This window comes from Coturnix japonica, chromosome Z (genome assembly GCF_054131305.1).
Source record: "Coturnix japonica strain WE chromosome Z, WE-NBRP24, whole genome shotgun sequence".
NCBI lineage: Eukaryota > Metazoa > Chordata > Aves > Galliformes > Phasianidae > Coturnix > Coturnix japonica.
In genome coordinates, this window is record NC_140702.1 from 1,297,861 (window position 1) to 1,317,269 (window position 19,409).

General features: G+C 49.5%; 2 protein-coding genes across 3 annotated transcripts; both read left to right on the forward strand.

Moving 5' to 3' along the window:
- Nucleotides 1-979: 979 nt before the first annotated feature.
- LOC146753340 (rho GTPase-activating protein 32-like) lies at nucleotides 980-7,399 on the forward strand. 2 transcript variants are annotated; one of them, XM_085530435.1, is made up of 14 exons: nucleotides 980-1,111; nucleotides 1,969-2,040; nucleotides 2,387-2,509; nucleotides 2,622-2,699; nucleotides 2,884-2,965; nucleotides 3,236-3,379; nucleotides 3,797-3,899; nucleotides 4,060-4,192; nucleotides 4,685-4,764; nucleotides 4,872-4,979; nucleotides 5,246-5,385; nucleotides 5,870-6,062; nucleotides 6,422-6,567; nucleotides 6,887-7,399. In XM_085530435.1, exons 1-14 carry the CDS (start codon nucleotides 1,013-1,015, stop codon nucleotides 7,309-7,311), a joined length of 1,926 nt encoding a protein of 641 aa, XP_085386561.1. In that variant the 5' UTR covers nucleotides 980-1,012; the 3' UTR covers nucleotides 7,312-7,399. The 2 variants fall into 2 exon arrangements, with proteins under 2 accessions (XP_085386561.1, XP_085386562.1); XM_085530436.1 differs by lacking the exon at nucleotides 980-1,111 and adding an exon at nucleotides 1,540-1,841.
- Nucleotides 7,400-12,529: 5,130 nt separating this feature from the next.
- Nucleotides 12,530-18,255, forward strand: LOC146753341 (rho GTPase-activating protein 32-like). The gene is made up of 10 exons (XM_085530439.1): nucleotides 12,530-12,616; nucleotides 12,887-13,030; nucleotides 13,464-13,566; nucleotides 13,727-13,859; nucleotides 14,865-14,947; nucleotides 15,310-15,417; nucleotides 15,782-15,927; nucleotides 16,378-16,576; nucleotides 17,273-17,415; nucleotides 17,745-18,255. The coding sequence occupies exons 3-10, from the start codon at nucleotides 13,544-13,546 to the stop codon at nucleotides 18,167-18,169; spliced, it is 1,260 nt and encodes a 419-aa protein (XP_085386565.1). The 5' UTR covers nucleotides 12,530-12,616; nucleotides 12,887-13,030; nucleotides 13,464-13,543; the 3' UTR covers nucleotides 18,170-18,255.
- Nucleotides 18,256-19,409: the final 1,154 nt, after the last annotated feature.

Consider the following 19,409-nt stretch of genomic DNA (forward strand, 5'->3'; position numbering starts at 1 on the left):
GGTGGGTGACTCCACCACCTCCCTGGGCAGTCCATTCCAGTGCCTGGCCACCCTTTCTGAGAAGTAATATTTCCTAATGTCCAGCCACAACCTCCCCTGCCGCAGCTTGAAACCATTCCCTCTAGTTCTATCAGTAATGACATGAGAGAAGAGGTCGACCCCCAGCTCACTGCAACCTCCCTTCAGGAAGTTATAGAGAGCAATGAGGTCTCCCCTGAGCCATCTCTTCTCCAGGCTGGACATTCCCATCTCCTGCAGTCTCTCCTCATATGGCCCCATTGTGCTCCAGACCCCTCACCAGCTTTGTTGCCCTTCTTTGAACACGTTCCAATGCCTCAGTGTCTTTTTTGCAGTGAGGGGCCACAAACTGGACACAGAATTCGAGTTGTGGCCTCACCAGTGCTGAGTACAGGGGGACAGTCACCTCTCTGCTCCTGCTGGCGTCACTGTTTCTGATGCAAAATGTATGTAAGTGTCACATGTGTGACATCCTTTTTGATGGAGTTCTGTGACTGGAGTTCAATGGATTTGAGAGCTGACTTGAAGCCTGTGGGCATCACCCAGGAGTTGGGGTGAGAGGATGAGGCATAGGAACAGGAACCTCTTTGGTCGTTATTAACTCCCAACTTTTTGGTCAGGAATCTCTGTGTGTTACTTTATCATGTAAAGAACAGAGTCATTGTGCAGCTTGTGAATGAATTGATTCACGCCTGCTGATTGGTGCTGTTCTCTACAGGGAGCTGCAATGGAAATGGACACTTGTGGTCCACTGTCCAGCCCCCTCCCGTGTTGGATTTTCTGGGCTTTGAGACACGTCTTCCAGATGCACTTTGTGTTATTTCTGATGTGTGACCTGTTGAGCTCCAGCCCCAAATGAGGATTCAAGTACTACCACCGCAGTCCATTGGGACTGTAGTATTTCTTGCTAAACAGAATTCGTGTGCACCCGTGTCTTTCGTCTGCACAAATGATCTTGCAATCATCTCTGTCTGTGTTTCTTTTAGACCCAGAGATGGAGCAGAGAGGAACACAGACTTGGGTGGATCTTCATTCAGGAGCAGGGACACGTCATGCTCATCTGAGGTGTCTGGCTGACAACAAGAGCAGAGAGGTAAGTTTCATAGGGTCGCGTGCCCATTTTATTTTATTTTTCATTCATGATGCATAGAGGCGTTCCCCAGACAAAGTGAGCATTTCTCAACTGGACTTTCTAGAAATGAGCTAGGCAGTGAAAATGGGTTTGAAGCATTCCTAAGAGCCCCGCAAGAGAATGCTGAGAGTTAATCTGGCACCCTCCTTTGGAAACGTCCGTTGTCTGTCAGCTCTTCAGCTGTGCCCTAACACCTCCCATTGCGCTGCCACACCAGGATAGAATTCCAAGCCCACACTGAGTCCTGGAATGTTGTGGTGCCGTGTTGGAATCAGATGTGACCACGTGGTCTTGGCTCCCCGCCTTGTGGGGGGTCATGGTGGACCAGGCTGTTGGCCGTTGGTGATGTCATAAGCGGCTGGAATGAGGGGAGGAGCGGTGCGTTCTGTGTTCCTTTGTGGGTGAGCTAGTGGTCGGAGTGGTTGGTTGCGTTGTGATTCTTGTGCCTTTAGTGCCGTTAGTTAGTGCTGTTAGTTAGTTAGTGCCGTTAGATAGTTAGTGCCTTTAGTTAGTTAGTGCCTTTAGTTAGTTAGTGCCATTCGTAGTTAGTTAGTGCGGTTCGTTAGTTAGTTAGTGCTGTTCGTTAGTTAGTTAGTGCCATTAGTTAGTTAGTGCCTTTAGTTAGTGACTTTAGTGCCTTTTTCTTCACACCGTCGTGTGTGAAGATAGCTTGAGGTCATCTCACTGCCAGGTACGTGCCATATTTTTTCCCCCCGCATGGTTTTGCCACAGGGTATGCAAGGGTAGTTCTGAGGAAATGTGTCCATACTGTGCTGTGTGAATAGAGAAAACAGAAGTGTGTTTCTGCTCTGTTCCAGCTCTTCACTCTTGCTGTGATGGGTGCTGCGTGCAGTGGGATCAGCCGTGAGCCAGAGGTGGCGGCGACAGAGGTACAGTATGAAGTTGTGGCTGGTCTTTGTTCCCTGTGTTGAGCCATTAGAAGGAGCTGCAGATGTATTCTCCTGCAGGAAAGAATGGGCCAAAAAGGGCCTGGCCAGCTGTCTGCGCCAGTGCCATTGCTGATTAGTCTGGGTAGAGAGAGATGCATCTTTGCATGGCCTGGCAATGCACACCAGGAAGAGAAATAACTGTGATGAGACATGCAGCTCCTTCTGAAGTGCTCCTGATAAGGACGGAGTGCATTTACTGCAGCTTTCTCTGCAGATGTGCTTCTCACCTTGAAATCCTCCTGGTTTGTCCGCAGCTCCTGACCACGGTCTGTTCTCTGTTTTGCAGGCTGATAACATGCGGAAGCCGCAGCTGGAGCGTGCTGTGTCATCTATTAATGTTCCAGCTATTGCGGCAGCCCATGTTATTAAGTCCTACGTCGCCCAGGGGCCGGGTGAGCTCTCCCTTGAGGTAAGCAGTTAGAGGCGTTCCTTGTTGTCATGCATAGAAGAAGGCAGTCGTTTGAGATGTGTTTTCCTACCAGATTTGCTGAATGTGGGATTGACGTTTCAATCTCTTGCAGGTCGGAGACCTGGTGAGCATTGTTTCTACGCCACCAAAGGAGCTGAGCCCCTTTTGGAAAGGCAAGCGTGGCTTTGAGGTAGGCACACGTTTGTGACTAGAGAGCACAACTTTAGTAGAGTCAGGAGTCTCAGGTTGGAGCTGCTCTGCCTGCACAGGATGGCTTCTGGATGCAAACGGTTGCCCTGTGTCGGTGTCAGAGGACCTTCCCTTTCACTCTGGGTTCGGTCTAATGCCCACCTGTCTTTTTGTTCTTATTACAGGTTGGATCTTTCCCTGGTGAGTGCGTGGAACTCATCAGTGGAAAAGTTCCCGAGTCCCTGGTCAATTCCTTGCCAAAGCCAGGTACATATGTTACGTTTGATTATGCGGGTTAGTAAAATGGGGTCAGAATGTGGCTTTAAGGGGGTTCGTTAATGCCCAAGTTCAGCAAGCTTAGCAAGAGTACTGCATTAAGCTCCTTGGGCACCTCCAGGAATAGGGAAAATCTGTTCTTGCGTGTCCTTGTTGGGAATGCTCTTCCCGTTGTTACATGGCCTGTCAAATGCATTATGTTCAGCCTCATCCAACCGAGCCAGGCCTGAAATGAACTGGTTTCTTTGTTTTGTTGTGCAGTGCCAAGGAGACGGGGCAAGCTCATCCCCTTCCTTCGCTCCTTGGTGACGGCCCGCTCCAGGAGAGCAACGGAGCCGGAGCCGAAGAAGGAAGGGGTGTTTGGGTGTGACCTGGGGGAGCACCTTCTGCGCTCTGGCCGTGATGGTAAGGAACAGCCCATTCCTGACATCTTCCTCCGTTGGGCATGTAAAGGTGAAAGGGGGATCATAGCCAGCAATTGTTTCAGTCTGAAAATGCAGGAAGCCTTCTGGCCACAAAGTGCATCCTGCATCCTTTTTGTAGCTCTTCTGGTCTTTCGATTCCTGAGGGAGCTGTGATGGGACTTGCAGTGTCTGTGGCTTTGCCAGACTTACTTTCTCCAGGCTGTTGATATGTCGTGGCATTTCTGGAAAGCCAAGAACACATCTCTGTGCAGTTTCCTTACAGCTGTCTCTGCCAGCTTTCTCCTCTCTGGAGGAAGCAAGCGGTAGCCCGGCTGGGCTTAGAGGATGGGATGTGAGAAGGGCGCGGCCTGAAACAGGACTTAAGAAGCTGAGCTAACTGCTGGCTCTTGTTCTGTAGTCCCCCAGGTCCTGCAGAGCTGCACTGAATTCATAGAGCAGCATGGCGTAGTGCAGGGGATATACCGCCTGTCCGGCGTGGCGTCCAGGATCCAGCGACTACGGTAAGAGTGCTGCGACTGACACAGCTGTCAGTAGGGGCCCGTGCCATGCTGCAGGCGTTCAGAGGAACCCCTTCCTTTCCTTGACTGTATTCTGTGTGGCTTTGGACTTGTTTTCGTCTTTCTCAAAGCCCTCTGCCCAATTCTGTTTCCTTCTCTGCAGCCATGAATTTGATTCGGTGCAAGTTCCCGAGCTCAGCGTCCGAGAAATTCACAGCGTGAGCTCCCTGTGTAAAATGTATTTCAGGGAGCTCCCAAACCCTCTGTTAACCGACCAGCTGTATGACAAGTTCTCGGTAAGCTCAGGGCAGTGTCTTGGTAAAGATATGTACCTCTTCCCGGGGCGTCCTGGCTAGTGGTTGCAGCAGTGCCCCAGCTCTGAGGTCTTCTTTCTGTTAGCCCCATGAGGCATGTCTTTGCCACATCCTGCCTCTCACTGATGGTACTTGTAGTGCCAGGAGGTGCTTATTTAAGCTATTCACAATGCTAGTGAGAAATCCCTTTCCTTTGTTGTTCCCCAGCTATTGGTAGAATGGGGTTAATAGTAAATTGTAGATGAATGCGTGCTGTGAGGAGCTGTGCTCCACAATGAGGCTGTAAAGACCTCAGAGTTTGCACTGCTTGGCCTTGATGGCACAGGCTGCGTGCTGCTGTGTTCCCCTGATGCCTCTTGGAAGGCATCGAGTCTGCCTCGGTGCTGACCACCAGCGCGCTGTTTCCATTGTTCCCAAACCTGTGGCAGCTCTCCAGCCTGACTGGTGTCTGAATCCCTTCCTGCCTTTTTCCAGGACGCTGTTGGTGCTGCAGAGGAGGAGCGGGTGCTCAGAATGAAGGATGCCATCCAGCAGCTGCCCGCTCCTCACTACAGGTCAGTGCTGCACTCGGTCTGCTGAGCTGGATGAAGTTATGTTTGTTTTGTGCACTGCAGCACGGCTTGCTTTTTGTTGCTGAACATCTGCCTCTCTTGTTTTCCAGGACTCTGCAGTACCTAATGAAACATCTGGCAAATCTGGCAGGGAACTGCTCCGTGACAAACATGGACGCTAAGAATTTAGCGATAGTGTGGGCTCCAAACCTCTTAAGGTAAACTTCTTTTTTCTGTTTCAACACGATGCTTAGTTCTGCTCTCCCCCAACCCCAGGGGCACAATTTCTAGATGACAGTTTCTACTCACTTGTTTTGCTGGGACTGCTGTGTCCCTGATCATCCAGGAGAATTTCATCAGTGGCATCGCTGTTTGCCCACTGCGGAAGTCTCCAGAGCCCATCTTGACAGTTTTTGGCTACAGAAATTCAGACTTGGGGAAATGATCTTGGGGAAATGACTTGTAAGATCTGCCTTTTCTTCAGATCCCAGCAGAGCCAGTCAGCCTGCTCCAATAGTGAAGCTGCCTGCATGGAGCTGCAGACACAGACAGATGTTGTGGAGTTTATCATCAGCCACGCAGATGTTATCTTCTGCTCCGAATCTACACCAGCCGTGGGAGAGGGTGAGCATCTTCCTCCATTAGCTCGATGTTGATCTGAAACCTTGATCCAATTCTGGTCTTCTCCAAGACCTTTGAAAATTATTTTGCTGTCGAGGAGACAGCAGGCTTCCGGGGTTAGATTAGAATATGGCACCCTGTTGCTGGATCCTTAGTGTGTCCAAACCCAAACCTTACATGGAGAAAACTGTCCCTGCCGTTTAGGTGTTCTTCATGCAGGTGAAGTTTGATTGTAATGTGGCAGCAAAGCTTTCTGAGATCCCTGCCCCCTAGTTTTTCTAGGCTTTTTGTTTGCCTGTTTCGATACAGAGAGCTGCTCTTAATTATGACTGTGTCCTTTGCCACAAGCATACTTCTGAGCACACTGTTATTTTGAGCTCCTCTTCGGTGAGTGGCTCTGATATGCAAGTCTGACAGAAATGCAGAACTGGGATGGCTGTGCTGCTGCTTTCTGATCCTCCGTCTTACCTGTGTTTTTCCCTTGCAGGGCACAGTTCTCTGGCTGGGCCCAAGTCTGTGTCTCCTGCTACAAAGCTTCTCACGCTGCAGGAGGCACAGGCTCAGATAAGCGGCCAGAGAAGCTCTCCCACTGCGACTCGGAGCAGTGAGATCGAAGTGGAGGAAGGCCCCGCAGCTGTACCGGGGGCCTTCCACACTGTCATTGATTTTCCATCTAAAAGGTAAAGAGGACTTCCCATTCCAGCCCCTATCTTCATTGGTTGGGTGGGTTTTATTGGTTAAATATTTGTCCATTATATATATATGAGCCTGCCAGCTCCTGTCCTGTCCAGCTGTGGAGCCTTTACTCACATGCTCTGCATCTCGATTGACATGGTTGAGAGGAATGTAGCCAGCAGGACTTGAGGGCTGAGCTGTAGGAATGGAAGCATCCTCTGCTGTTTGAAACAGCGTGTTTCTAAGCTGTGTTTCAGCAGAAAGCAGACAGTTCCGGGAATGGGCAACTATTGGCAAGGGCTTGGTGCAGCTCTTCCCTCACCCTGCACCATGACTGACAGCATGCTCTGTTTTCTCTCTCCAGAACAAGTTCTCCCAGTAGGAGGGCAGAGTCAGCAGCTGGCAGTTGGTGTTCGTGCTTCTGCCTGCACAGACCATCCAGTGTGGCCGAACACCAACTGCAGAGCAGCGCCAGGGAGCCCTCTGAAGCTGAAGTCGTGGTACTGGCAGGTAAGGGTGCAAATCCAGCTTTCAACACACTGCTTGTCAGCAACACAGGTAGAAATGATGCTTTGAGTGGGCTTGTACCTTTTTCTGGTGTTCAAGCCCGTGCCTGACATCTTCGGTTGACCCCTGTCTTTCCCAAATGAGTCTCTTGTCAACACAAGAGCTGGGCCTGCATGAGGATCACTTTCAAGGCAGTGACACTGTTGCTAGAAGCCTATTTGCTTCTGCCCACCACCACTACATAGCCAAATGGCAAGAACCTCTTTCATGATTCATCTTGTGAATGTTCGACACTAACCACTGTGCATCTGTTCCTTTGTAGGTGAATCGAGTCCTTGTGTAACGCCAGGACGCAGCACTTATTATGATGCAGCATCCTGTGCTTCAATCAGTATAGAGGTGTTAGGAAGCACAGGATGCTGCAGTTCAAGTGACAGACTTTCATACGAAAGCAACGACGAAGAGAATAATGTCATCCTTGTTGAAGCCGTAATTCATCCCATACCTGCTGAATCTGCTGACCTGAGCCTGCCAGACACCACAAGCACCAGCTTTGATGGTGACCCAGTGCCTTTCGAGGACGGCGCAGCCCAAGCACAACCCGAGTGCCCCAACAGCAACACCATCATGCAGGCTCAGGTCAGCGTCACCGAGGAGAAGCCAAACATTTTGGAGGGGGATGTAGAATCAAACCATGAGTCCCAGGCTACAGAGGGCAACAGCACGACTTCTGAGCCACTCTCGTGAGACAACAGAGGATGAGTCCCATCATTCCGCCACACCTCACATCCCCTTTTTTCTACTATTGAATAAAGGCACGTGTGTGCTCAATCAACGCCTTGACTGAATTCTGAGTCTTCATTCGCAGAGATTGGGATGAGTGCAAGAAACATCAAGGCAGCTCACCTTGGAACGCTCTGGCTGTGGGGTGCGTGCAGGGACACTGTAACCATAGAATCACAGAATCACAGAATTACCCAGGTTGGAAGGGACCTCAAGGATCATGTAGTTCCAACCCCCCTGCCTAGCAGGGCCACCAAACATACACATTTACTAGATCAGGTTGCCCGGAGCCCCGTCCAGCCTGGTCTTGAACACCTCCAAGGACAGGGCATCCACAACCTCACTGGGCAGCCTGTTCCAGGACCTAACCACTCTTCTAGTAAAGAACTTTCCCCTAACATCCAACCTAAATCTTCCCTCCTTCAACTTAAAACCATTTCCCCTAGTCCTGCTATTATCAGCCCTTTCGAAGAGTTTACTCCCCTCCTGGGAGTAAGTTCCCTTCAGGTATTGAAAGGCTGCAATGAGGTCACCCCGCAACCTTCTCTTCTCCAGGCTGAACAAACCCAACTCCCTCAGCCTGTCCTCATAGGGGAGGTGCTCCAGCCCCCTGATCATCTTCGTGGCCCTCCTCTGGACCCTTTCCAAAATCTCCATATCTTTTTTGTACTGAGGGCTCCACACCTGGACACAGTACTCCAGATGGGGCCTCACAAGAGCAGAGTAGAGAGGGACGATCACCTCCATATCCCTGCTGACCACCCCTCTCCTGATGGAGCCCAGGATCCCATTTGCTTTCCGGGCTGCCATAGCACACTGCTGGCTCATGTTAAGTTTCTCATCTATCAGGACCCCTAGGTCTTTTTCAGCCGAGCTGCTCTCAAGGACAACTCCTCCCAGCCTGTACAGGTGCCTGGGGTTCTTCCAGCCCAAGTGCAAAACCTTGCACTTTGCCGTGTTGAACCTCATTAGGTTCACCCGAGCCCAGCTTTCCAGCCTGTCAAGGTCCCTCTGAATGGCATCCGTTCCCTCCACCGTATCGACTGCACCACTCAGCTTGGTGTCATCAGCAAACTTGCTGAGGGTGCACTCCATTCCCTCATCGATGTCATTAATAAAGATGTTAAAGAGCACCGGTCCCAAGACAGACCCTTGAGGGACGCCGCTCGTTACCGGCCTCCACCTGGACATAGAGCCATTGACCACCACCCTCTGTCTGCGGCCTTTCAACCAATTGCTTATCCATCTAGTTTTCCACCCATCAAATCCACCTCCCTCCAATTTGGAGATGAGGATGTGATGGGGGACCATGTCAAAGGCCTTGCTCAGGTCCAGGTAAATGACATCGGTCGCCTTCCCTTCATCCACCAACGCCGTCACTCCATCATAGAAGGCCACAAGATTAGTTAAGCATGACCTTCCCCTGGTGAAGCCGTGCTGGCTGTCTCGGATCACATGCTTGTTCTTTATGTGATCAAGCATGTTGTCCAGGAGGATCTGTTCCATAATCTTCCCAGGCACAGAGGTGAAACTCACCGGCCTGTAGTTACCCGGGTCGTCCCTGCTCCCCTTCTTGTAAATGGGAGTGACGTGACCCTTCCTCCAATCATCCGGGACCTCACCTGACAGCCACGACTTCTCAAATATGATGGAGAGCAGCTCAGCAACCACCTCAGCCAGCTCCTTCAGGACCCTGGGATGCACGCCATCTGGCCCCATAGACTTATACTCATTCAGTCTAAGGAGGCACTCTCGGACTTGCTCTACCCTTACAGTGGGGAGGGATTTACCTCCTTGGTCCCCACATGGAGGTATGGGGGTGCAAGACTTAGGGACGTGAAAAAGACTAGAATCCTGGCCACCAGTGAAGACCGAGGTGAAGAACTCATTCAGCACCTCAGCTTTCTCTTCATCTGTTGAAGCCATTTCTCCTTTTAAATTTACCAGAGTAGGTACGCCCATTTTGGCCTGTCTCTTCTGGCCAATGTACCTGTAGAAGGTTTTCTTGTTGTTTTTCACATCCCTCGCCAAGTTCAGTTCTGCCTGCACTTTGGCTTTTCTGATCCCACATCTGCAAGTTCGGACGGCATCCCTGTATTCTTCCCGGGTGACACAGCCTTGTTTCCAGAGCTTGTACACCCCTTTCTTCACCCTCAGTTCTCTTAGCAGGTCCTTGCTGAGCCATGCCGGTTTTCTACCTCTCCTGCCCACTTTCTTAATCAGGGGAATGGAGACCTCTTGTGCTGCCAGGAGGGCATCCTTGAACAGTAGCCAGCTCTCCTCAACGTCCTTATCTTTGAGGGCAGCGCGCCAGGGGATCTTGGCCAGCATTCCATTGAGAAGCTTGAAGTCTGCTCTTCTAAAGTTGAGCATCCTGGTCCTGCTCTTTGCCAGGCCCACATCGCTTGAGATCACAAACTCAACCAGGGCATGATCGCTGGAGCCCAGGCATCCTCCAACCTTGACGCCTTTGATGATCTCCTCAGCGTTGGTGAGCAGCAGGTCCAGCAACGCTTGACCTCTGGTCGGTCTGTCCAATACCTGAACCAGAAAGCTATCATCAATGGATTCCAAGAGCCTTCTGGAGCTCTTGCAGCTCGCCGTGTGGTTTTCCCAACAGATGTCAGGATGGTTGAAGTCCCCAACTCCTGAGGTCTTGCTGCACAAAATATTGTCGGTTGGAGTACAGTCTTGAGCTTCAACTCTAACACAGAAATTCTCAGCCAGGATTTTGTAGCCTTGTTGTGAACTGGGTTTTAGGGTGAAATCTCAGTTTTCTTTGCACCTGACAGTGTGAGAATTTGCTCTGGCACTTTGTGTACCTCCCCGGTGCTCAGCTGTTCCTTCCCTTACTTGGGGATAACGTCATTTATTCAAGGTGATGTCCAAACGAGCTTGTTAACAGTCCTCCGCAGTGCTTTAAGCTGTCATAGGTCAGCCAGAATTTATGCAAGTTCTATAGCCATTCCTACATGTTGAAAACACTGCACTGTGCTTAAGCTTCAGCATATGTTCCAGTAAGCACAGTTCCATTAATTCTAGGGGAGTGGGTGAATTAAGCATAGATCTGAAGGCTGCATTTGCTCAGTGCAGAGATGGAAGGACTAATGGAGATCTGACTTGATATTTTCCCTTCTAGGATGGGAAGGAGCTGCGTCAAAGTAAAAATGTGTGCATTACTTCCCAGGGAAATAAGAGAAGTCTCATGATTCACAAGTGTGAATATGAAGATCAGGAAACATCCACGTGCCAAGCAGCTGAAGACAAGACACCAGCTACCCTAAATGTTCATGGTAAGTTTAACTGAAAGAGCAAATAAATCCTCTTGTGGTGTTTTGCACCACAGGAAGAAATGCTTCATGGGCAGTTTGGGCATTTCTTGGTTAGTCATTTTGGATATATTTCTCTTTCTTCTTTATGCACAAGACAGATTTTCCCTCCATGTGTTGCACTGGTTAAACCCCAGTCTGTAGCTCATCAGCGGGCTCTGAAGCATCAGACTGGTTACTGAACACACGGGTCTGCTGTGCCCTGGTAGATGCCACCTTCCAAAGGGACGTCTGAAAGGGTGTTTATTTCTGATTTCCTACTAGATGCTGTCCTCATGTGGCCACTTGGGTTCAGTGTTTGCATGAACATGAACATGTGTCCTGTCCCATGACTTTGGTGAACTCTTATTTTCTCTCTCAGTCTGCAACCAGGTTGGGTTGCTGTTTCAGTACTGGCTGTTTTATCATAGTAGCATAGTTTCGTGCGGGTTGGAAGGGACCTTAGAGATCATCAAGTCCAACACAGGGGTTCGAGCCTCTTCTGTAGCAGAGCGGCACTTCTACCACTTGCACCACAGGGGGGGATTCGAACGCATATCATTCAATGAGTGTTTTGACTCTGGAATGATTAATGACCAGGCTGTGAGCAACCTCATCTAGCTGTGAATGTCCCTGTTTATTGCAGGGGAGCTGGGCTAGATGGCCTTGAAGGGTCTCTTCCAATTCTAAGGATACTGTGATTCTAATCTGCTCTCCCCAGCAATTAAGCTCTTTTACTCAATTCGCTCAGCGTTTGAAGGATTTCCTCTTTCTCCTTTCTTTTGCATTTGGTGGATGTTTTTTCCCCAGTATAAACATCTGATGTGTGAAATAGAAGATAGATAAAAGGAGTCAATAAAACAGGAAAATCAAAAGTGTTCAGCAGCTTATCCTTTTAATACTGTGGCCTGCTGTATGAGCTCTGCTCCATGTGAGGGTAATGCCAGTTTTCCAGCTTTAGAAGAGCTGCATCCCAATTACTTCATATGATATCAGTCCCACCCATGGCAATGCAGGCTGTCCCTCCTGTTCCCTGTATTCTCCTACTGATTAGTTCAGAATTCCATAAAGCGTATTCATTCAACAGACATGAAACCGCTTTAGTTTCTATATTGGTGTTGTCAGTACTGGTAAAGATTTATTGATCCCTCTTTAAAAATCTGAAAGCAACTGGAAATGTCTCAACTTCTGTATCACGTTGTTCTGTTTTGCCTGTTTAATTGCAGAGAAGACTGCTGTCTTCATGAAGTCTGGAAAATTCCCATTGCTTCTGATGTAAATGTATCTCATTTTGCCATGAAAATCACCAAACACGTCAAGAATGTCCTGGAAATGTTTCCTTTCTAAACATCCCTAAAATGGAGAAATGGTTCGAACACCAGTAGGGGTAGGATGGAAACAAATTAGCTAATAGAAACATTTCTTGTCATAGGCAAAACCCTTTTTCTCACGCAGCATCCTAGATTTGTCCTCTCTGTTAGGTTTTTCCCTCTGTAGCTCATTGAATCTTCATTGTGCTCCATGGACTGAGCTGCTCTCCTTGTAGTTCTTCCAGAGCAAAGCCAAGAGATTCACGTCTCTTTTTTTTTATAGCTTTCTGGTAATTCTGAGTGTAGAATGTCTTAGAGAATACATCAGTAAGGAACGCAGCCATGTTCTGCAAATCCTGAGTTAAAACACCAGGACTGCTACTCACATCGGTTACAAATGCCTTTTCTCCATATAAACCTCATACTAACCTATCTCTTATCTTCCAGAGCATTGGCCTGCACAGGATGGCTTCTGGATGCAAACGGTTGCCCTGTGTCGGTGTCAGAGGACCTTCCCTTTGGCTCTGGGCTCGCGCTAATGCCCACCTGTCTTTTTGTTCTTGTTACAGGTTGGACTTTTCCCTGGTGAGTGCGTGGAACTCATCAGTGGAAAAGTTCCTGAGTCCCTGGTCAATTCACTGCCAAAGCCAGGTACATATGTTACATCTGATAATGCGGGTTAGTAAAACGGGGTCAGAATGTAACTATCAAGGGATTCGTTAATGCCCAAGTTCAGCAAGCTTTGCAAGAGGAGTGCATTAAGCTCCATGGGCACCTCCAGGGATGGGGAAAATCTGTTATTGCTTGTCATTGTTGATACTGTTCTTCCAGTTGTTACATGCTCTGTTGAATGCATTATGTTTGGCCTCGTCCAACGGAGCCAAGCCTGAAATGAAGTGGTTTCTTTGTTTTGTTGTGCAGTGCCAAGGAGACGGGGCAAGCTCATCCCCTTCCTTCGTTCCCTGGTGAAGGCCCGTCCCAGGAGAGCGACGGAGCCTGAGCCGGAGAAGGAAGGGTTGTTTGGGTGTGACCTGGGGGAGCACCTTCTTCGCTCTGGCCGTGATGGTAAGGAACAGCCCATTCCTGGATCTATCTCCGTTGGGCGTGTAAAGGTGAAAGGGAGGTCATATCCTCCAATTGTTTCAGCCAGATAACGTAGGAAGCCTTCTGGACACAGAGAGCAGCCAGCATCCTTTCCCTAACTTTTCTGGACATGGGATTGGACTCCTCTATTCCCCAGGGAGCTGTGATGGAACTTGCAGTGTCTGTGGCTTTGCCAGAATTACTTTCTCCAGGCTGTTGATAGGTTGTGGCATTTCTGGAAAGCCAAGAACACATCTCTGTACAGTTTCCTCTCAGCTGTCTCTGCCAGCTTTCTCCTCTAAGGAGGAAGCAAGCAGTAGCCTGGCTGGGCTTAGTGGATGGGATGTGAGAAGGGCATGGCCTGAACCAGGACTTGAGTAAGAAGCTGAGCTAACCACTGGCTCTTGTTCTGTAGTCCCCCAGGTCCTCGAGAGCTGTGCTCAGTTCATTGAGGAGAATGGCGTAGTGCGCGGGATATACCGCCTGTCTGGCGTCATGTCCAAGATCCAGCGACTACGGTAAGAGTGCTGTGACTGACACAGCTGTCAGTAGGGCCCCGTGCCATGCTGCGGGCGTTCAGAGGAACCCCTTCCTTTTCTTGACTGTATGTTGTGTGGCTTTGGACTTGTTTTCGTCTTTCTCAAAGCCCTCTGCCCAATTCTGTGTCCTTCTCTGCAGCCATGAATTTGATTCAGAGCAGGTGCCAGAGCTCAGCGTCCGTGATATTCACAGTGTGAGCTCTGTATGCAAGATGTACTTCAGGGAGCTCCCAAACCCTCTCCTCACCAACCAGCTGTATGACCAGTTCTCGGTAAGCACAGGGCAATGTCTTGGAAAAGATACGTACCTGTTCCCTGGGCGTCCTGGCTAGTGGTTGCAGCAGTGCCCCAGCTCTGAGGTCTTCTTTCTGTTTGCCCCATGAGGCATGTCTTTGGCACATCCTACCTCTCACTGATACCGCTTTTGGTGGTGCCAGGAGGTGCTGATTTAAGTTATTCACCATACTTGCGAGAATTCCCTTTCCTTTGCTGTTCCCCAACTATTGGTAGAATGGGGTTAATAGCAAAGTGGACTTGGAGAGGAATGCCTGCTGCAAGGAGCTGCAATACGCAATCAGGCTGTAAAGCCCCCCAGAGCTTGGCCTTGATGGCGCAGGCTGAGTGCTGCTGTGTTCCCCTGATGCCTCTTGGAAGGCATCGAGTCTGCCTCGGTGCTGACCACCAGCACGCTGGCCCCACGGTTCCCAATCCTTTGGCAGCTATTTAGGCTGACTCGTGTCTGAATCACAGAATCACAGAATCACAGCATTGTAAGGGTTGGAAGGGACCTCTAGAGATCATCAAGTCCAACCCCCCTGCCAAAGCAGGCTCCCTACACCATATCACACAGGCAGGCGTCCAGGCAGGTCTTGAATATCTCCAGAGAAGGAGACTCCACCACCTCCCTGGGCAGCCTGTTCCAGTGCTCCGTCACCCTCACTGTAAAGAAGATCTTTACAAATGTGCGGAACTTCCTATGCTGTACTTTCATCCCATTACCCCTAGTCCTATCCCCACACACTACTGAAAAGAGACCAGACTCACCACTATGGCTCCCACACCTCAGGTATTTATAAACCTGGATCAAGTCCCCTCTCAGCCTTCATTTCTCAAGGCTAAACAGACCCAGTTCCCTAAGTCTCTCCTCACAGGGGAGATGCTCCAGGCCCTTCACCATCTTAGTGGCCCTCTGCAGGACTCTTTCCAAGAGATCCCTGTCTTTTTTGTACTGGGGAGCCCAGAACTGGACACAGTAATCCCTTCGTTCCTTATTCCAGGACGCTGCTTGTGCAGCTACCGAGGAGGAGAGGTTTGTGAGAATGAAGGATGCCATCCAGCAGCTGCCCGCTCCTCACTACAGGTCAGTGCTGCCCTCGGTCTGCTGAGCTCAGCCCTGCTGCCTTTCAGAGGGTGATGATGCGATTCCAGGTGTTGTCTCACACCTGCAACATCATGCCTGTGCACGCTGCAGTGGCTGAAGGCTGCACTGGGTCAATTGATTGGGTCATTTTCTTGGCATGGGATCATGGTTGGTGCAGCCGATGGCTGCGGCTGTGCTTTGCAGGGCTTGGTGCTGCGGCGTGGTGGCACTGGGAACATTTTATCTACTTCATATTCAGGGACTGTAGAAATGACATCAACCACCATGAAGTGAGGTTTGTTTTGTGCACTGCAGCACAGCTTGCTTTTTGGTGCTGAACATCTGCCCCTCTTGTTTTCCAGGACGCTGGAGCATCTGATGCGTCATTTGGCGTCTCTTGCTGGGAACTGTTTGGTCACCAACATGGATGCTCACAATTTAGCCATAGTGTGGGCTCCAAACCTCTTAAGGTAATCTTCTTTTTCTGTTTGAGCACAATGCTTAGTTCTGCTCTCCAGAAAGAAAGCAATCCTCCCTTCTTCTTCATCTAATGTGCTCTTCTCCTGTAAAAGCTGTCAGAAGTGGCTGGCAGCAGAGGTAGAGCCTGAACTGCTCTCCCCCAACCCTAGGGGCACAATTCCTAGGTGACAGTTTCTGCTCTCTTGTTTAGCTGGGACTGCTGTGTCGTTGATCAAGGAGAATTTCGTAGGTGCTGATGCTGATTGCCCACTGCAAAAGTCTCCAGAGCCCAGTTGGACTGCTTTGGGCTGCAAAAATTCAGACCTGGGGAAACAGTCTTGGAGGAATGACTTGTAAAATCTGCCTTTTCTTCAGATCCCAGCACAGCCAGTCAGCCTGCGCCAGTGGAGGAGCTGCCTCCATAGAAGTCCAGACGCAGACAGCAGTGGTGGAGTTCATCATTAGCCACACAGACGGCCTCTTTGGCTCCAAATCCACGTCAGCCATGGGAGACGGAGCAGGTGAGTATCTTCCTCCATTATCTTGATCTTGATCTAATTGAGGCCACGATCTTTCAAATACACTTTGACTCTCAACGGGACAGGAGGCTTCTGGGCTTAGATGAGAACATGGCACCCTGTTGCTGGGTCCTGAGAATGAGAACACTGTCCCTGCCTTTATGATGTTCTGAATGGGGGTGAAGCATAATTGAAGTGTGGCAGCAAAGCTTTCTGAGTTCCCGGACCTGTCTTCTAGGGTTGGTTTTTTTTTTTTTATGCCTCTTTTCATACAGTGAGCAGCTCTTAATTGTGGCTGTGTCCTTTGCCATGAGCATACCTCTGAGCACCCAGTTACTTTGAGCTCCTCTTCTTCCAGTGGCTCAGATAAGCAAGTCTGAGAAAAATGCAGAACTGGGATGGTTGTGCTGCTGCTTTCTGATCCTCCGTCTTACCTGTGGTTTTCCCTTGCAGGGCACAGTTCTGAACCTGAGCCCAAGTCTGTGTTGGAGTCTCCTCATGCTGCAAAGCTGCTCACCGTGCAGGAGGCACAGGCCCTGAGAGGCCAGAGCAGCTCTCCTGCAGTGATAAGGAGCAGTGAAATCGAAGTGGAGGAAGGCCCCACAGCTGCACCAGGGAGATTCCACACAATCATTGATTTTCCATCTGAAAGGTAAAGAGGACTTCCCTTTCCAGCCCCTATCATAACTGGTCAGATGGGTTTTATTGGTTTACTTTTTGTCCATTATATCTTTGAGGATTCAACTAACACACAGTTGCCGAATGGGCTCAGTGGAGCCACACAAGGTGCCTTTCCTTCCTGGTTGGGCAGGCAGTCACGAGATGCAGAAAGCCACGCTGGCGTCTATCCTGGTCTGTGCTGGCTGTATCACGAAACGTTGGGGTTTTCCTGATTTCAGGGCCACGTGCCTGAAACCAGTTCCTGTTCTCCTCTAAGGAGAGCTGTTGGTCAGACTTGCTGGCACTAGAAATTAAAGATGGCAGTGAGCTGAGGCCGGGGTGGTGTTAGCATAAGAGTCAGAGATGCTTTTGAACTTCCCTTATGTCTGCACAGTTCCTCAGAAAGCAGTTAGGCCTGCCAGCTTCTGTCCTGTCTGGCTGTGGAGCCTTTGCTCACATGCTCTGCATCTTGCTTGACATGGTTGAGAGGAATGTAGCCAGCAGGACTTGAGGGCTGAGCTGTAGGAATGGAAGCATCCTCTGCTGTTTGAAACAGAGCGCGTTTCTAAGCTGTGTTTCAGCAGAAAGCAGGCAGTGCCAGGAACAGGGAACTGTTGGCAAGGGCTCAGTGCAGCTCTTCCCTCACCCTGCACCACGACTGACAGCATGCTCTGTTTTCTCTCTCCAGTCCAAGGCGTCCCAGAAGGATGGAATCACCTGCTGGCAGTTGGTGTTCTTGCTTTTGCCTGCACAGAACATCACCGGTGGATGAACACCAACTGCAGAGCAGTGCCAGGGAGCCATCAGAAACAGAAGTCGTGCTCCTGGCAGGTAAGCGAGCAAATCCAGCAAAAATCCAGCAAAAACACTGCTTGTCAGCAACACAGGTAGAATTCATGCTTTCAGTGGGCTTGTACCTCCTCCTAGCATTCAAGCCTGTGCCTGTCATCTTCAGTTGACCCCTGTCTTTCCCAAATGAGTCTCTTGTCAACACAAGAGCTGGACCTGCACAAGGATCACTTTCAAGGCAGTGACACTGTTGCTAGAAGCCTATTTGCTTCTGCCCACCACCACTACAAAATGCCAAATGTCAAGAACCTCTTTCATGATTTATCTTGTGAACATTCAACACTAACCGCTGTGCATCTACTCCTTCCTAGGTGACTCCAGCCCTTGTGCGCCTCGAAGACCCAGGGCAAGTGATGATGGTGCATCCTGTGCTTCCATCAGTATTGAACTGTTAGGAAGCACAGGATGCGGCAGTTCAAAGGAAAGCCTTCTATGTGACAGCAGCGAAGGACAGAAGAGTGTCATAATTGTGGAAGCCCTCATTCATCCCATCCCTCCGGAAGCTGCTGACCTGAGCCTGCCAGATGCCACAGTCACCAGCCGGGACTGTGGCCCGGTGCCTTTCCAGGACAGCCCAGAGCAAGCCCAGCCCGAGTGCCCCGATAACAACACCTCCAAGCAGGACCAGGACAGCGTTAATGAGGAGCAGCCGAGACTCTTGGAGGGGGACTTGGAGTCAGGCCTCCAGTCCCAGGCACCAGGAAGCACCACGAGCTCTGAGACACTTTCTCCTTAACATCAGAGGATGAGTTCCATCTTTACCCCGGACCTTTCATTCCCTCCATTCTCCTATTGAATAAAGGCACGCTCGTGCTCAATCAACGCCTTGACTGCATTCTGAGTCTTCATTCACAGAGATTGGGATGAGTGTAAGAAACATCAAGGCAGCTCAGCTTGCAACGCTCTGGCTGTGGGGTGCGTGCAGGGACACTGTAACCATACAGGGAAAGGCTTCCACTGCTTCCTAAAGCTGTAGTCCAGCCCTGCTACTGCTCTGTGGCACAAAGCCCTGAGGGATGTTCCATATTGTTAACCTAAGTGAAGCCAGCTTCATGCACTGTGTTTTGTTGTTGCTGGGTGAGAGGGGGATGCACGTTGGTGAGAAGATGAGCATTGCTGGATCTGCCACGAGTGTCCCTTCTGCCTCTAAGAATATGTCCTAAGTAGGATGTGAACACTGCTGGCACTTCCTCATTGCACGTGCTTGGAGGATCTTCAGTTCTTGCACATTCAGGATGTCTGTCAGTGACTACGAGGAAATTCTCAAGTACTAGGAATTCCATGAAACAGTTGGAACGGGTAAGTGTCATCTTTGTACAGAAACAGCACGCCTAACAGTCTGTCTCACCACTCTAGAATTAATCTGAGAATAGATTGACAGCTCTTGTCAGTTCTCTAAGTCAGGTTTCATTAGTATAAACTTGGAATTGGATTTTTGAGACCTGTTGGAAATTGATGGTGCTGATTACCTCTTCCTCTAATTAAAGCATTACACACAGTGTATGCTAGGTACTCTGCTTTACCTGTAATATTATATTAGAGAAGAATTCATGCTCAACTTTAAGCATCTGTGTTTTGATTTGTAGGTGGTTTTGCAAAGGTAAAACTCGGGCGGCATCTTCTTACTGGTGAAAAAGTTGCACTAAAAATCATGGAGAAAGTTACTGTAGGGGTAAGCCAAAAGGCATTTAAATATGATAATATCTTCTGTTGGAGTTGTGGAGTTCTCAGGAACATGGGGGCAGGTGGGATGGTACATAGGAATGCAGCCTACTGGTCCCATTGCCTTTTGAAAGATGCTGTAGAGCTGGAAAAAGTTTAACAGAGCACCACAAATCTTGTTCCTCATTGTTCAGAGGGCAGTATTCTCTGGCTTTAAAATGGAGGAAGTTATTACGTTATTACATTACATTACATTATTGTTACATTATTACAGCAACTTTACCAAAATGCCAATGAAAATGCTGAATGTTTTG

Excerpts from the sequence above, each read along its gene's own strand:
- LOC146753340 (XM_085530435.1), top strand. The coding sequence starts at position 1,013 with ATGGAGCAGAGAGGAACACAGACTTGGGTGGATCTTCATTCAGGAGCA. Across the intron at positions 2,966-3,235 it reads CAATTCCTTGCCAAAGCCAG|TGCCAAGGAGACGGGGCAAG; the intron begins GTACATATGTTA and ends TTTGTTGTGCAG. Across the intron at positions 4,193-4,684 it reads AGCTGTATGACAAGTTCTCG|GACGCTGTTGGTGCTGCAGA; the intron begins GTAAGCTCAGGG and ends GCCTTTTTCCAG.
- LOC146753341 (XM_085530439.1), top strand. The coding sequence starts at position 13,544 with ATGTCCAAGATCCAGCGACTACG. Across the intron at positions 13,567-13,726 it reads TCCAAGATCCAGCGACTACG|CCATGAATTTGATTCAGAGC; the intron begins GTAAGAGTGCTG and ends CCTTCTCTGCAG. Across the intron at positions 15,418-15,781 it reads TGGGCTCCAAACCTCTTAAG|ATCCCAGCACAGCCAGTCAG; the intron begins GTAATCTTCTTT and ends CCTTTTCTTCAG.